Genomic DNA, 16,729 nt, shown 5'->3' with positions numbered 1-16,729 from the left:
GGGTGCTCATATTCATTTATAAGTAGCATCATTACTACACTTTGAAAACAATAATTTCCATACCTGTAACTTAATTTGAATTTGAATTTCAGAGCAATTTGGGATCCAGAGGCCCCTTGATAGCGTCAAATACTTGGAGTCTTTTTTAACCTTTTACATTTTTCCAGTTAGGCATTTTATAACCAGAGTTGCTTCTAATGTCCAAACCACCCTGTGGAAAGCCTATAAATAGTGATATAAGAGGAATTGAAGCCTTATAACTCAGGAAATTGTAATTATGAAAGAGATTCTCAATCCTGGAAGAAATTGAACTAAATATGTTAATTTCCCAAATCCTAATATTTTAAGAATTCTTATGTCTTCAAAACTAATTTTGCCTTCTATCTTGTTATTGTTACTCCACAAATTGTATCTTGAATATTGATTTATTTTGTGTTTAGCTATATGCAATTGGAATTTACTGGGCTATGTCAGTTGGACTTTGTCTTGAAATATTTTAAGTTTCAGCAAAAGAAATAAACATATGCTGGGCGCGGTGGCTCACGCCTGTAATCTCAGCACTTTGGGAGGCCAAGGCAGGTGGATCATGAGGTCAGGGGATCGAGACCATCCTGGCTAACACGATGAAACCCCGTCTCTACTAAAAATATGAAAAATTAGCCGAGTGTGGTGGCGGATGCCTATAGTCCCAGCTACTCGGGAGGCTGAGGCAGGAGAATGGCGTGAACCCGGGAGGCGGAGCTTGCAGTGAGCCGAGATCCCGCCACTGTGCTGCAGTCTGGGCGACAGAGCGAGACTCCATCTAAAAAGAAAGAAAGAAAAAGAAAGAAAGAGAGAGAGAGAGAGGGAGAGAAAGGAAGAAAGGAAGAAAGAAAGGAAAAGAAAGGGAAAGAAAGGAAAAGAAAGGAAAAAAGAAAGAGATGGAGGGAGGGAGGGAGGGAGGGAGAGAAAGAAAGAAAGAAAACTAAAAACATTTGCCTCCATTTGATTATGTAGAGTTTAATAAATGGAGCTTTGGTACAGAAGCTGTCCATCTGGGTCAGGAGGGATGGCTGAGCTGATAATTTGTGGTAGCAGAAACACTGATACCACAGTGACAGAACAAGACATGAGTCCCTTTTATTACAGAAACTACCTAAAGGAACAACATGGTCCTGAACATCAACTCTTAATCTATAAAATGGGATCCAATACTTCTCTCTCATTCTTGTTCCTCAGGATAGCTTAACAAAAATCAGAATACACAGTATTAATAATGCAAGCATTTTTCCAACTATTTCTGCAAAATAACGGGCTTAGTAAATGTTGCCAAAAATATTGTTTATGCTCAAATAAGTTTAGCCAGTGCTAACTTTAGCTGAAAGTGTCCTCAATGCAGGACTTCTGACCACCTTTTCTGGTAATGTGCCTTGTTACTTTTCTAGAAAAGACTAGAATATGCAGTGTGTCCTGAATACATGTGATTGGGGCCCTTTTATTTTAAACCGTCTGCTAACATCTCTGTAAACTGGTGTTGTGAGATCATGGCATGGCAGAGCTATACTGGATTCTCACAGAGGACCTTAGCCAATAGCATAATGTATGTTTTACTTAGTGCAGATTTATTTGCCTCAATCACAAACTACCAAGAACACAGCCTTGAACCAGATGTCAGGTGAGAGCCCCCAGATTTAAGGAAGTGGTAATCTAAAGCGATATTAACGTTGATTATTATTGCTTTTGTTGAATTCAAATTCTGGTGTTGCCACTGACTTGATATGTCATTTATCATACCTAAGCCTCGGTTTCCTCATCTGTAACATGGGAATAATAATAGCATTTAAACGTTTAAGGCACAGACCTGTTCTGTATATTTTTTCCTTTTACTCCAGTGCTTAGTATAGTTGATATTCAGAATTTTTGTTAGATGAAAGAAGTTTTGAATGCATGCATGCAGGGATCAGTGAAAATTGGAAGAAATAACAGAATGAAAGATTATGTAAGACTGGCTCTCCCTTAAAGACTTAAAGGGAAGTACTAAACAATAAAAAGATTAATGTGCGTTGGGTTTAGTCAATGAAAACCTCTCAGAGGAGGTATCGTGAACCTGAACATAATTTTATGCCATAACCTTTCATAAATATTACATTCTACTCCTGGTTGTAAAGATTAAGAATCTTGGTATTACTAAAAGGATCTAGAGTTTCCACATGTACAGATTAAAAGACAATATATTTACCCTCTTCTATCCAGAGTTTGTCCTGCTATTGATTCTTAAGTGCCAGTACGTTAATACAATATAGCAGGGCTCACACAGCAGATTTAGACAGTCAACTCAGTAGTAATGTGTTAGTTCTACCTGGGCAGTCTTCATTCTGTAGTCCATAAAGAATGAGATGCTAGATTTACATCCTATCAACAGTAAATTATGTAGACATCCTCATTATTTAAAATGATTGGTATATTTGTTTATATGGAAGTATATATTTTTTACAAGGTATAATTGTAAGCAACAGATGATATTACATAAGTAAGTCAGCTATAGATGAGTAGAGATGTTTTTCAGCTTTTGAAAGTACTTTGGAAGAGTTTGGAAATAATATATACATTTTTTATATAGTACTTCAGTACTGTCCCTAATACGCTGGTGGTGTACAGAACTTAGAAAATCAATACATTATTGATTATTACTTCAAAGGATACTTGTAGGAGATTTGTGATTTGAAAATCAGATTTATTTTGCGTATCGAATTAATACGACTATGAAGGAATAAAAAGGAATTTCTAAGATATTATATGTGATTAATATTTCAACATTAAAAATATTGGCATTTGATAGAAATAGGTTTTTATCTGTACTTTCTGGCTATATATTACTACCAAAGTTTAATTTGAAAATGAAAGTTTGGTGAAGTAGAAGCCTTAGGTTAGTGACTTAGGAATTTCATTTCCAGGATAAACCAGTCTTGGTAATACTCCATGTCTGTTTCTCTACATGGTTGATTCTCTTGTTAATGCTGTCCATCTTTGTTGCCTCTCAGATTCATTTTGAAGCACATGAATATTATTTAGGAAGTATGAAATATATGTAAATGCAAGGTGATTGTGTTATTTTTGCTATTTACAACATTTTCTGTATTGAACTCCAAACCATTAATAATTACCTGCAGGAATATATGCTTAAATTAAAATTACATGTGAAATTTTTAGTTTGTTTTAGTGAAAAGACTACAGTTAAGGTAGATAAATATACATATTTTTTTCCATAAAGTAGGAAAATGCATCTCATTTATCAGAAGGTACAGCTCTTCATATTTCGGAAGTGTGTATTAATTTTGTACCATGTCACATATAATAGGAATCTATATATAATATATTCACATATATATGTATTTGAATCTGATAGAAAAATAAAACAATAGGGAAAGAGGACCTACCTTAAAAAGTTTTTGTAATAAGAGGTAAGTATTATGTAAAGAATATATAATAGTTAAAAATACAGCCTAAGTTCAAATATTTCAAGAAGAAACAAAAAAAGTGTTTTTCTTCATAAATCAAAGATATAATAATAAGTGCTCCCATTTAATTAATTTTAATAGTACTGAACAAAAGCAGAAGAGTTATGTTAAGAAATCGTTCTATGGGCCAATGGCCATTTCATTGTCATAAAAATCCTTTATTTAGCCTTCTCCACAAATAAGCTCACAGCAGGACAAAGGACACTAGTTAGAGTAATTTGGGCGATAAGTAAACAGAAGGAATGGCTAGGAGCATAGTGTCATCTGGCAGAGAGCTTATTTCCTGAATCCTGTGGATCTGGTTAAAACCCAACAGAGATGCCAATATGCTTCTCCTCAGTAAATGCTACCAGTCCCCACACCACCAGGCCCACCGAAGCTTGTCTACAGTATTTTATCCAAGCAATCCTTTGGGTAACTGCACAGTGCCTGCAGTGACCTGAGTCAGTCATGCAAGGAGACTTTCTTGTTTTCACACCAATGTTTTATTTCAGTTTCCATTTTCTGCTGGTCCTGTTGTTCAATGATATAAGCAGAGTGATGAAGGAGGCACTTCACACTCTTCTTCGATAAGATCTTGAGCAGCAGAGAGTGGTTTAAACAGCAAAGCTTAAATCTCTGAAGCTGGATTTATTTGCAAGGTTGCTGTCATGTGCGCACCTGGGATTCATGTCTCTTCAGAAGGGTGGGAAGAAGTAAGGTCTGTTGATTCCGAAGAGAGAACAATTGAAGCTCGACGAGGAGTTGCTGGTAAGAAATAGATAATGGTAATCCCACTTCATTTTTGTCCCAGTTGTACCCAGATCTCTATTTAACACTCCCTCTGTATCTATTTTCCAGTCAAAATATTTCTATTCTCTGTGTGTCAGGGGTACAGTGTTCTTAATTGAATAAAGTTTCCAGTTACCAACTTTATCTTTAATCTGTTTCTCTGAAATGAGATTGTAGGGTTTATAATATAACCCTAAAGATTTTAAGATGATTAATTATATTTATGATTTATTCCTTTGTAATAGTCACATCAAGAAAGATTTGAAGATGAGAAAATCAATGTCCTGTGAAAATAATTTTAAAAATAGCAGGTTACTTAATTGTGCATGGGTTTTCTTTTCTGTCAATGTGTTCTATGCTTTACTATCTCATACAAAGAATGAGAGATACATGACAAATTGCAGTCCTCATTAGTGGAATGTCAATTCAAAAATAGGAAGTTTGTGTCACTTTTTAAAAATAATGGTTCCTGGGTTGTTGTGAAAGAACCAAAACCTTTTCACAAATGCAGGCCTTGACCTAAACTATAATAGGACAAGGTCAAATGGAATATATGAAGCAAGCTCAAAATTGCAATTGATGTTAGGTTTTAATGTGTTCTCTCCCAAGGGAAATCAGTTTTCTGGTCTTTGATATAGCTGTGGAATCACAACTAAGTATGAGGCTGTGAAATATATAACCCAGAAAAAGGATATATATGGCTCAAGATGGAAGAGTTGTAGAAATATTTTAAATGAGTAAATATTGTTAACATAAATTTTGGAATTTAAAAAATGAAAATAGGAAGATTTTTTTCTACTTTTACCTAGACAGTGGCTCCAGTGAATAACACTTGTTACTATGCATGAAAGCTCATAGTATGTGGTACCCAGAAATGAGTGAGGATATTTTAGAGTAAGGTCAACATTAATCTCTTCTAATATTGATTCTCTGCTTTGATTCTGTAATTTTGAAAGCCATGAATACTATTTTGATTAATAAACCCTGTTTGGGTTTATTAAGTATTTTCTGTTAGAAATGCAATTTGTTATCAAACCCTCTTTGGTCTATTAAGTATTTTCTGTTAGAAATGCAATTTGTTACTATTTGATAAATTTTCTTGTATCAAGGCACTTTAGGGAACTCAAGGTAATTATAATAAATTAATAAAAATTCATGAGATGGAATGAGGGACAAATGTTAGATTAATGACATTTAAAATGATTTTATAATTTGAAATAAGCCCATACTGGATAATAAACAAAAGAAATAGGAATAGAGAAATAAATATTTTTTTAAAATCTCACAACTCAAGCACAACAATAGACACATGCAGTGTATTAAAATATTTTATTTCAGTTGACAAGCCTACATAGGCTTATATGATTCATGCTTTTTTTTTGCGGGGGGGGGGGGAGATGGAATCTTTCTGTCACCCAAGCTGGCGTGCAATGGCACAATCTTGGCTCACTGCAACCTCTGCTTCCTGGGTTCAAGCGATTCTCCTGCCTCATCTTCCCGAGTAACTGGGATTACAGGCACCTGCCGCCACACTCAGCTAATTTTTTGCATTTTTAGTAGAGGTAGGGTTTCACCATATTGGCCAGGCTGGTTTCAAACTCCTGACTTCAGGTGATCCACCTGCCTCAGCCTCCCAAAGTGCCGATATTATAGGCATGAGCCACCGCGCCCAGCCTGATTCATGCATTCTTAAATTCTAGTCGAAGAAAAGTATATGGTAATGATTTCAACCAGACAAAAATGAGTATGTTGGTTGTTGAAAGTTTTGACTCGCTTTCTATTGTTTCTCTTCTGTATACTTGCTGGTCCAGCAGGTCTACCTCTAGACCATGCCATCTGTATGTCTTCTTAATGACCATATCATAATGGAAGCAACTTAAGTTCAGCAAGTATAAGACTTCAGCCCCATTAGCTGCTCCGGAAAATCCTCACCACCTCCAAACATGGGAAATAGAAGTTTATCATTATAGGGCCCCGCTGCACTGCCAACAAGTCACGAGTACTTGCACAAACACTGACATAACTTTGAAGTAATTCAACAAAATAATTGCAGGAACTCCTAACCACCGTGATGTAGTGAAAAGCTCATACATGGCTTTCAAAACAGAGAAAGCCAACTTCAAATTCCAACTCTGCTGATTATAAATCATGTGACTTTGGGCAAGTTAACTAGCTTTTCTAAACCCCATCTCTAATATGGGATAAGTATTACTGATTTTTTCATATGCCTATGAGAAATAAATTAACTAAATAAAATTAATAGACAGTATAATATTTGGCACTTAATAAGCATTCAATTAATGTTTATTTCCCTTTTGCTTTTCCCAACAATAACTTGGTCAGGTTTTGACTACAGCTAGCTTTAAGCATAGGCGGAAGTTTGAGAAAAGAAAAAAAAAATATTCTGAATGAGACCATAAATATGTTCTTTTAAGAGAGAAAAACTGTTCAAATTAGTGATTTCATTTAAGGCTGATATTTTGCAGTTGTTTTGGTAATGAGATGATCCATGGTTCAGTTTTAATTTTTTTCTCATGAGATAATTATTTTTGACAAGTACATGTAATTTAAGTATAAACACAGTGCCATTTGTTTTAAATAAATGAAAGATGTTCCTCATTTTCTCTCTGTTATCATTTGACCATTTCATTTTCTAAAACAAACTAGAAGCAGTCCACCTTGATTGTTCAGCAAATAATCCCAAGATGATTAGAGAAGTATGTCATTATTCATTGCTGTTTCTGGAATCTGAATGTTATACTACATTAAAAATGTAATTGAGATAGTAACAATTTCAAATCAACTAATTTTGTTGTTACTGTTGCTGTTGTTCTGTAACACAAAATATGGGTGAAGTAAAATGTAGGTGACCCAATGAGAGGATAATTATTCTGTGTCTCAGAAAAAAATCTATTGTATTATGAATTATGCATCTACAGTCATCAAAAATATGCATCTTTAAAAATATCAGAAATACGAGCCACCTTCTCCTGTCCCCAACTCCCTGGCAAAACCTATTTGAGGTTGTCCTTTTGCCCTCTGGAGATGAGCCACCATTAGCACTAGCCTGGCTGTACCAGATCAGCCTGAAGAAGCGCTTTTGCCTGTGTTCCCAACAATCGATTGTATACTCTTGGTTTATGCTTTCTGGTGCCAGTTGTTGTCATTGAGCTGAGTAAGATTCCTCAGTTAGGGAAACTGCAGAGGAAATGATCTGTTACACAGGGCTTGGCAGGACCATTGCCAGTGATTGATAATGGAACCAAATCATTTCAGGTGAGTTTTCTGTGGTCTGATGGTCAGGCGTCTGCTCAGCCTTGTCATCTTAACCCATAGGTATTGCAGTGAGTGTCAGTGGGTACAAGATGAGCTCCTGAACATTTGCCTGAGTCTTTTCTTCTGTGTTAGCTTTAAGGACCACAGCGTTTCATCTCTCTGGCTGCAGGAAGGTAGCAGCTTCTGTGCATTGTTTTAGGAAATGGTTAATTGCGGAGCTAAAAGAGCTTTAGTGTATGCTACTCTGGGAGCCACTTTAGTACAGCACAGAGCACTATAGATTAATGCTGTAATCAATGAGAATCTGTACACTGCAGAGATCTGTTTTGATGACAGCAGCACTTATGGCCTTGTTTAGTGTCACTGTTGTATAATGTTGGACACTGCAGGCTTTTTTGCCTTTGATTTAGAATGCAAGGACCACTGGGAATTTTATTTAAAATTTTTTATTTTGGTGGATTTTTTAATTGTGTTGTGCATTTGCTGCCATTGCTAGCTGAAATTTAATGATTTGATGCCAGTGGCATTTAGTTAACCACTCCGATGCTGCTGTTATGTTTGCTGGGTTTCTGCAGTTTCTACTACTTCATACATTGCACTCAGAGCACAGGTAAACTAAATTATATTAATCTATGGATAAATGTAAAGTTAATGGAATTTATTGTTTAATTATCCAAAAGAGTAAGATATTAAAATGTTTCATTTAGATTCTATCAGTAGAGAATAAGGATGTTTTGCTTTATATAAATATGTTATTTTAGGATGCTATAATGATTACTTGTATTACATGAAGTTATTTTTATGTTTTAAATGTTTATCTGAAGTGCACATTAAATTATATATATTTTAGTATTACATTTAAGTCTTAACTTGGGATATATATAATATACAATTAATTCAGAAGGTATACATTTTTCTTCTCTGATGGATCAAAGATTTGCTTTCCCTATTTAGTGACTTTCACTAAAATTAGAAAACGTCAGAGCTTAATCTTCTTGAAAATATAAAGATTTAAGTATATATAGATTGTTCTTTTCAAGTGTTTAGAAAAAAGTCTGAGAAGGATCGGTTTCTCCTAATTGACAGTCCTGATTATAGAACACATTCATGGAAATGTCTGTGTTTAGTCTGTTGACTAAAGGGAAAACTGTTCAGATGAGGGGAACAGAGAGCCCAAGACACAAAGAAGGAAAGAGAAGTGTAGTCTTTTGCATCAGAGATTTAGGTGTGTGACCTTGGGTTAAAAGAGTAACTAGTGACTAACCCCTTCTGACCCTTGTTTCCCTTCTGCCAGTTTGGAAAAAGACTCTCCTGTTATTCTCTGTAGGAATGGCAAAACATTCTTTTGGGTGTTCAAGATCATCTATTGATGATTTTCATGTAGAAAAAAGACACAATTATTAAATGTTTAAAGGTATGCGGTTTTCCTAATACAGGGGGTAAATACAGCTTTCTTTTTTTTCTGTTTTTATTTGTAGTGTTTTAGCTGCCAAGGCTTTTTAAAAATTTATTATTTATTTATTTATTTATTATTTTTTGAGATATGCCTCTTTTAAATTAAGGTGGTGAATTTATTGGCTTCATTGTAACTATTTTGCCAAATAGGCGTTGAGTAAGTTTGAGGTGTCCCGAGGGCACCTGCTGTTAAGACTACACTCCTTGGGAGAGGAAATAGGCATCACAGTTGTGCTGCAGCCTGATGAGGACCTGGATCCTGAGAGGCACTGGGGCTCTCTGAAAGTTGGCCAGGGACAAGGGCTCTCCTCACTGCTCCCTTGCTCCTTCTCAGGTTCAGTGTGTATTGCTGAGGGCAGCTGAAGAGAGCTCCTGCCTTCTTTTCTCAGCAAATGTTTTTCAAGAGGTCCATTTTCTGATGAAGGCAAGCTCAAAATCCAAAGGGTCAGAGGCAACTGGAAAAGCAGTAACCACCTTCCACTTGCAAAAATATGAATCGGATTGCTGCCTACCAAATACTAGTTGAAGTTTGTGAGTCTAGACTAATTACATACATTTTTTAGTGAGAATGGAAGGATTTTATTGTAAATCGAACAGTGTGCTTGCAGAGTAGCTAATCATTGCCAGTTTATAATGATCATGAATCTTGTGTTCATGTTTATACTTGCTGGTTCTTCTTAATAATAGACACCCACCATTATGAGAGGAAGGCTAAGGCAATGATGGTTCATGCTCCCACACGTATGTACATGAGAGACAAAAGTAAAAGAAAAAACAATGTGATTGATTTATGTGTCTACTTCTGAGGAACCATTCTGAATTATGGTCTCTACACATATATTTATGAGGGCAATAACTTTATTAGAAAAGTGATTATCCATTCCATAGAAGCTTATCTGCTCAAGTCTCTTCCAACTTTCTGATTTTATGGGGTGCTGCTATTTATTTATTAGTGCATAGTTAGGAAGATCTTCAAGGAGAATAAGATATTTTCATTTTGAAGTATTACCTGCGAATGTTCCTGGCAAGAGTTCTGTTAGAGAAATGAAGAAGTCATTTGGAAAACAAAAACAAAAATTAATCTCAATGAACTGCAAATATATATTGTCCTCTGTCCTTCCCCAGGTCATCTGTAAACACTTTTAATAAGTAAAACAAATGCTTGCCATTCTCAATTTTCTAAGGCTAGGGAGATTGGGAAGAAGCATGTCAATTTATAAAAGAAGATAAATTAATGAAAGAATTCGTGATTATTTTATACTATGATAATAGTCAAGAAAACTTTTAAATACTTATCAGGCCTGTAGGTGGTAGGCTAATGATTTTAGATTTTATGTAACCTGCTTCAAGTAGGCCAATCTTTTGTCTTTAAGAAGGGAATCATCAGAATCATATTATGAGTTGGTCAATTACTTGCAGAAATGTAACCAAAAATCTTGATTGCATAGTTAATTTAAATAAGTTTTAGAGAAGGTTTTATGTGACTTCTATGAGTCTTGAATGTCTGGGAAATAAATTCTTATCATGATGAACTGTAAACATTGAACAGATTTCAAAACTGACTTCAGAAAGGGGGGCATATTGATATAGTGGCTGGTGAGTTTTAACAAACGTATTTCAGTACTATAACATCTGTCATATATTTTAGGCTTATAAATAGCTTTGAGGGTTTTTGTTGTTGTTGTTACAAGAGGATGTTAGCCCTGCAGTGTTTTGTTGTTTTTCTCTCTAGAGAATGCTTAGCCCTTGAAACTTGTTCTTCTGAGTAGGTTCAAATTGCAACAACATTTTTATCCACTTAAATTTTTTTTTTACTTTTATTTCAGGATTATGTTCTGTAATCACTTATTTAGGTTATATAAAGTTTGTTATATTTTCTATATTTTCCTATTTAGCATATATCTTTGAAATTAAGGTATTCATCAGAGAAGAGATGTTAGTATATTTGTGTGTAATATTTCTCTTGCCTATTCTATATTAAAGACTTTTAAAAAATAAAATTCATTAGAGTCTTGATAGATCGTGAAAGTGCTTTTTGAGGTGAATTCCCTTGCTCTCTATATGTACTCACAAAGCTCATTTTCTCTGAGTATGGTTTTTTGATCTCCTAAGTGCCTGGCTTAAATAGTGATCTTAATGAAAGCATACTGCTGCGGCTAGGCACCTGCAAGAGAGGATAATTCTGGGAGCTAAAGGTAAAGCAGCAAGTCCATATCATAATACCCTACTGAGAGTCACTCATTCCTTTAGTCCCTTTAACTATTTGTTCTTAATTTGGAGAGAGATCAGAGGCCTTTGAGAAATAAAGAAAGCAGTAGACTCTTGGGAGAAAAAATACTTTTGCACACAAAATTTTACTTAGAATTTAAAAGAGTGCGTGGATCCCCTAAATATAATTATGGACCATGTAAAAGGACTTGCACAACTCAGGTTTATAATCCTTTCCTTAAAAGTCACAACAAAAAAAGTACTTGACATTCAGTGGTAGAAAAAGTCCTGCCTACATAAAGGTACACCACTTCTCTCTATGGTTAGTGAGTAAGCCCAAGACCAGCTTCAAATTGCTCTTGCTTTAAAAAAAAAAAAAAGAAACCTTAGTTACTATTTGCTGTTTTCATGGGCTCTGCCATTTTATATCATAAACAAATGCACCCAAAGCTTAAATCTCCAAAAGATAAATATGTGATGATTAGACCCATCATTGACATTAGCAAAGACATCAGGAATGACTGCAAGTTCATTGAGCTTGTTTCCGTTTAGAATGGCTTGACAGAGACTAGGTTTCTTATGACAATAGGCTTCTTTGACAAATATGTTGTGATTTCCCGATTTCAGAGGCTAGTTTTATTTTAGGCAGACATTTAGTTATAGAGTTCTCTAGGTAAGGTTTGTTATTATGAGATTTTACTGTAATCAGAGCTATTCAATTAAGGCATAAAAGTGATGGAAAAATTAAGCACAGAATAAGGGGCTCTAAGACATCTATTTAATATGAAAGACGCTTTGAGTATTGGTAAGAAACATGTAGTTTGTAAGGAGAATAATCTTTCTGAAGTTTTTGCTTGAAGCTGTCCTCTTTGAGTTTGCTATATAGAGTCTTTAAACATAATATCTTTATTCTCCACAGATTTCCTGGATGGTTTAACAAAACTAAATTACAATGGATACAGTTTGCATACTTGTGAACTAAGTGCACATCCATATGTATGATCTGAAATGTGATACAGTGATAATTATGTGAGAGATTATGTAGGCCCAAAGATCTGGGGGGGGTGTGTGTGTGTGTGTGTGTGTGTGATTTTTTTTTTCCTCATTAAAACTATTAGTACATCACTTTGAAAAACAAATAGAACCATAGAGCTTCTTGGTAATAATTTAAATTATAAAGGCCAATCAGATGTTGTTTTTCAGTGTTTTTAGTCCCTTTCAACTGTAAATAATGCAAAATGGCTAGCCTAGGGTAGTAATGAGTTTCTCATTTGAAAACTAAGCCATTAGAATACAGTTGCAACGATTATCACAAATTCTTTACAAGTATATTTCAAATGTGAATAATAAACATTTTATTTATAAGGTAAACGCTACTTACGGTCTTGCCAGTTAAAAAGAAATTGAGGTTGAGTTTAGGAGGTGCTATTGACTGGCTCTTCTATTTTAAAATGGAGACCAGCCTTTAATTTTATTTATAGTATACCTGTATATAACATAATGTCTTGTTTTATAAAAGATAAAATTAAGCTATGATATTTTTTCTTCATATTGGGATTATTATAATTACTATAATTCGGTATTTCTCATGGATTCTATATTTCTCCAGCTCAATCCTGCTGTGATCAGTAAGATATTTTAGCTAGCATTTAGGTTGGTTTTTATAGAAATTAGATGAAATAGAATGATGCTATATTGTTAAGATTGGTGACATTATTAGGTCAATCTTAAATGTGCACATTTTTATTGAGAGAACTGGGTTAAAGATATTTACTGTCTTTGTCAGTGATGTCACCTTATATCTCAATTGGGAACATTTTGTTATGGAGTTATAAAAAATTATAAAGTATGAAAAATTGACTTTTTAACATTACTAAAATAATATTCCATTTAATTTTTTATAAATGTAATCTTTCAAGTGGTAATTTTAATTTTCAGATTTAGTGTTATTGAATAGTTTATCAGTGCTAATGGTTTGCAATTTTATTTTTTTGACCTAATAGCTCTTAATTTCACAATTTAATTCAGTTACATAATTCTCTAAAAATATAGTTTTGTTCACTTGATTTGCTCTTACTTGAAAGCCATTGATTTAAGAATCTTTAAAAGATAATTCAGCTACTCTGTGTGGGGAATATTATGCAAAGAGCACTTGATCTTTTCCGTTTTTTTGTACTGCATTTAAAATATATCGGGAAATAGCACATGCAAAGGGATAAGAGTTATTTACCGTGCATTTAATCCTTAAATTAAATTCATGATTAATTTGAAGCAATATTTAATAAACAGTTGCTGTTTCTGCTTTTTGTTGCGTTGATGAATAATGACTTAATTGTAAAAACTTAGCTTAGATACCTTATTATTGACAGCTGAGTTTTTCGATGTGCCAAATATTTGCCAACCAGCTTATTGTTATGATTATTGCTATTTGTTTACATTGTTTTAATTAAAATTTATCTCAGAATTATAATTTACCAGCCTTTTTTTTTTAAATTGGGAAAGCTATAAAGGGATTTCATCCTTGTTTTTATAAAAATTTACATGCTATAATGTCTTTAGTTGTTGCTTAATGGATATTGTTTTAACATCAATGTTTTGCCCTTTAATCCAGTTGTGTTCATATATAACTGCTCATGCACTCTTTAACACAGTTATATTCATAGAGCTACACACAGTATCACAGTGTTGAGGGCACATAGACTCTTAGCTGATTTGTTTGTTTTTGTGTATTTGTTGTTGGTTTCTTTAGGTTTCCCTGTCCCCTTTCTTGTGAATAATTGTTGTTGTCAATGTGTTTATTTGAACAAACCATTTTCCCATTTACAGTGTGCATCTTTAATGATTTTGTGGGGTTGAATACCAAAGAAACTCTTGTATTATTGTGGCTATAAAGTTATGAGTGAGGGCCTAGTGTGTTTTTCTAGGAATAAAGTCTAGGAGCTCAGATTTTGTTCTATTGCTTTTTGCCAGATGAGAAGACCTTTTCACTTACTTCCCATCCTTTGGCAGGACTCTCAAATAAATTAAGATAACTTGATATTTACTGTAAACTAATACTTGCACATTAGTTCCATTTTGTTGTTTTCTGTTGAATCAAAGTTATTTTGAGTTTAATGGAGGGAAAACTGCATTTTAATGAAAATAGAGTTACAATAAATATACTAAATTATATTGTGTACATATTCATTTAATCTGATTTTAATTGCTATGTTAATGTCATTTTAAAGCCTATTTAAATATCAGAAGTGATTTACAATAGCAACGAAAATGTAAAAATGTAGCCATGTGAAATAAATTTAAAATACATAGAAAAGATCAGTAAGGGAAAATAAGGGTAGAAAATTAGACTGCATATTTAATCACAAATATCCCAACACAAAAAAGTGTCATTCATTACAAATGCACAACATCTTTAACATAAAAATAAGCCAGTTGCGGTGGGAATGGTGGCTCACACCTGTAATCCGAGCACTTTGGGAGACCGAGGCGGGCAGATCATGAGGTCAGGAAATCGAGATCATCCTGGCTAACACGGTGAAACCCTGTCTCTACTAAAAATACAAAAAATTAGCCGGGCATGATGGTAGGCACCTGTAGTTCCAGCTACTTGAGAGGCTGAGGCAGGTGAATGGCATGAACGCGGGAGGTGGAGGTTGCTGTGAGCTGAGATCGCGCCACTACACTCCAGCCTGGGTGACAGAGCGAGACTCCATCTCAAAAAAAAAAAAAAAAAAACCAGTTGCATAAGTGCAATTATTCCTGATACTGACACCAAAAGAAAGTTTCTTTTCTGTTATTTCATAGAGGAGATTATCAGCAGGAGCAGAAGCAGCATGATCCACATACTATCAGAATCATCACCACCGTGATCTATATAGTAAACACCCTGATATAGTAATGATAAAGAACAATACAATAAAAGGAACTGTAGGGGCAGCGAGGGGGAGGGACTGTCTAGAAATATAGTGTGTTCCAGGTGCATGGTTGTTTGATGGTGTGAATTAATTCATAGTTTTGTTTTAGAAAATATAAGTTGATTTACCACATAGCCCTCACAAAGACTTCTGTATATATTGTTGCTTTATGTTAAACATTTCAGAAATTTGTAGGGCAGTATCTTCAAGGATATACTCTCTAAAGTGTACTTGTGGGTAGTTCCATGCAGCTAGTGATTGTGAAGTCATGTATTTAAACAACCAGGCAAGCTGGGAATTGGATTCTCTTGCACCTGTGACAAAGCCAAGAAACCAATGTTGAACAATATTAGTCTAGGTCAGTGAGGCTTACTTATTTTTTAAAGTAACAATTCTAACATGAAGATATTTTTAAATAATTATGCTGGAAATATAGATTTAGAACTATTTATTCAGTCAAATATTTAGGACGCCTGGAAGATAATTTCTTTCTTGAGTCAGTAAGTTAATCTTTGACCAACATTAACTTAGTTTGCTTTTTAATAAAAATTGTATATACAATCCATATGGATTTGTTGATATTGCTTCTTTATCCTCAATTTTTTGTGGTTTATCTTATTTAAATTATTTACTTCTGTCACATGGAGTTGGAGTACAGTTGAAAAAAAGTGACTTTATAAAGCTTGACCCCTTTTGCATTGAGTCAGAGATTTAGACCAGTGATTGCAGTGTTTTGCAATCTCATTTCCTATGGCTGTAATTTTGGAGTTTTATGAATATGGCTATCTAGAAGTTTTCTCAAAAACAATGCTGAGGCATAAAATAAAATGTTCTCCAAACTTCTATTCCTGGTGATTTTCCACTGCCAGTCAAGGAATTTCCAACTTAAAAATAAAGTCCTTTAATTTATCTATAAATTATTTGTTTGCATAGCGAAAATGAAAACAAAGACAAACAAACCAAAAAATAAGTAGAATAAAATAGAAAAGAAAGGCAAAAACAACTATTCATAGTCACTCAAGGGATCTCTGGTGTCAAAACTGGTTTATATTACCCACTATTTGCTACAGTATAAACTTTTCTACTTTTCTACTTTTTTTGTAGATTAATAGTATATTTTAAAATAAGAAGTATCAGTCCCACATAAGTACTTCTGTTTTGTTCTGTGTACCCTTAAAATTCATCTTTATTATCATTTTACTATTTTCATTTATATCACTAAAAGCATATATCCATCTTTACATTTTTATTTCCTTGTCTTTGGGATATAGAGGCAGGTAAAAATTGATTTGACATTCAGAATATTATTTCAACTTAATGCTGTTTTGCTAGTGTTGCCTGGGTCTGGATAAGGACTAACATTTTCCTTTATCAAAGATATTTATATGTAGAGTTTGTTCTTGTAATGTCACTGCTGTGAACTTGCCCAGCACAACAATTTCTTAAACCTATGGTTAACATCCAGTCCCCAAACAATGAAAACAAATAAACCCCAATTTTTTCCACAGGGTTTCCTGGCTGGTTATTCCGCGACTTTGCACTTGACAACCTGTTCTCCCACGTGAATGGAATACTCAGTGTCAATGTGGAAGCCTGGTCAGTTGGAAA

The 16,729-nt window shown here is 34.2% G+C and overlaps 1 protein-coding gene across 28 annotated transcripts in view; it reads left to right on the top strand.

Annotated features, from left to right (window-relative positions):
• The window catches only part of RIMS1 (regulating synaptic membrane exocytosis 1), a 491,022-nt gene that overhangs the window by 296,637 nt on the left and 177,656 nt on the right, over window positions 1–16,729 (top strand). For 17 of the 28 annotated variants that reach the window (XM_077999772.1, XM_077999769.1, XM_028847437.2 and 14 more), the window contains exon 1: window positions 4,148–4,247. The exons of the other annotated variants lie outside the window; for them this stretch is intronic. In XM_077999772.1, coding sequence (XP_077855898.1) covers window positions 4,148–4,247 — 100 coding nt within the window. Of the gene's footprint in view, window positions 1–4,147; window positions 4,248–16,729 lie in introns of those variants that run through there. 28 annotated transcript variants of the gene reach the window in all.

This window comes from Macaca mulatta, chromosome 4 (genome assembly GCF_049350105.2).
Source record: "Macaca mulatta isolate MMU2019108-1 chromosome 4, T2T-MMU8v2.0, whole genome shotgun sequence".
NCBI lineage: Eukaryota > Metazoa > Chordata > Mammalia > Primates > Cercopithecidae > Macaca > Macaca mulatta.
Note: the sequence above shows the minus strand (reverse complement) of the source record. Positions and strands in the feature narration are given on the sequence as shown.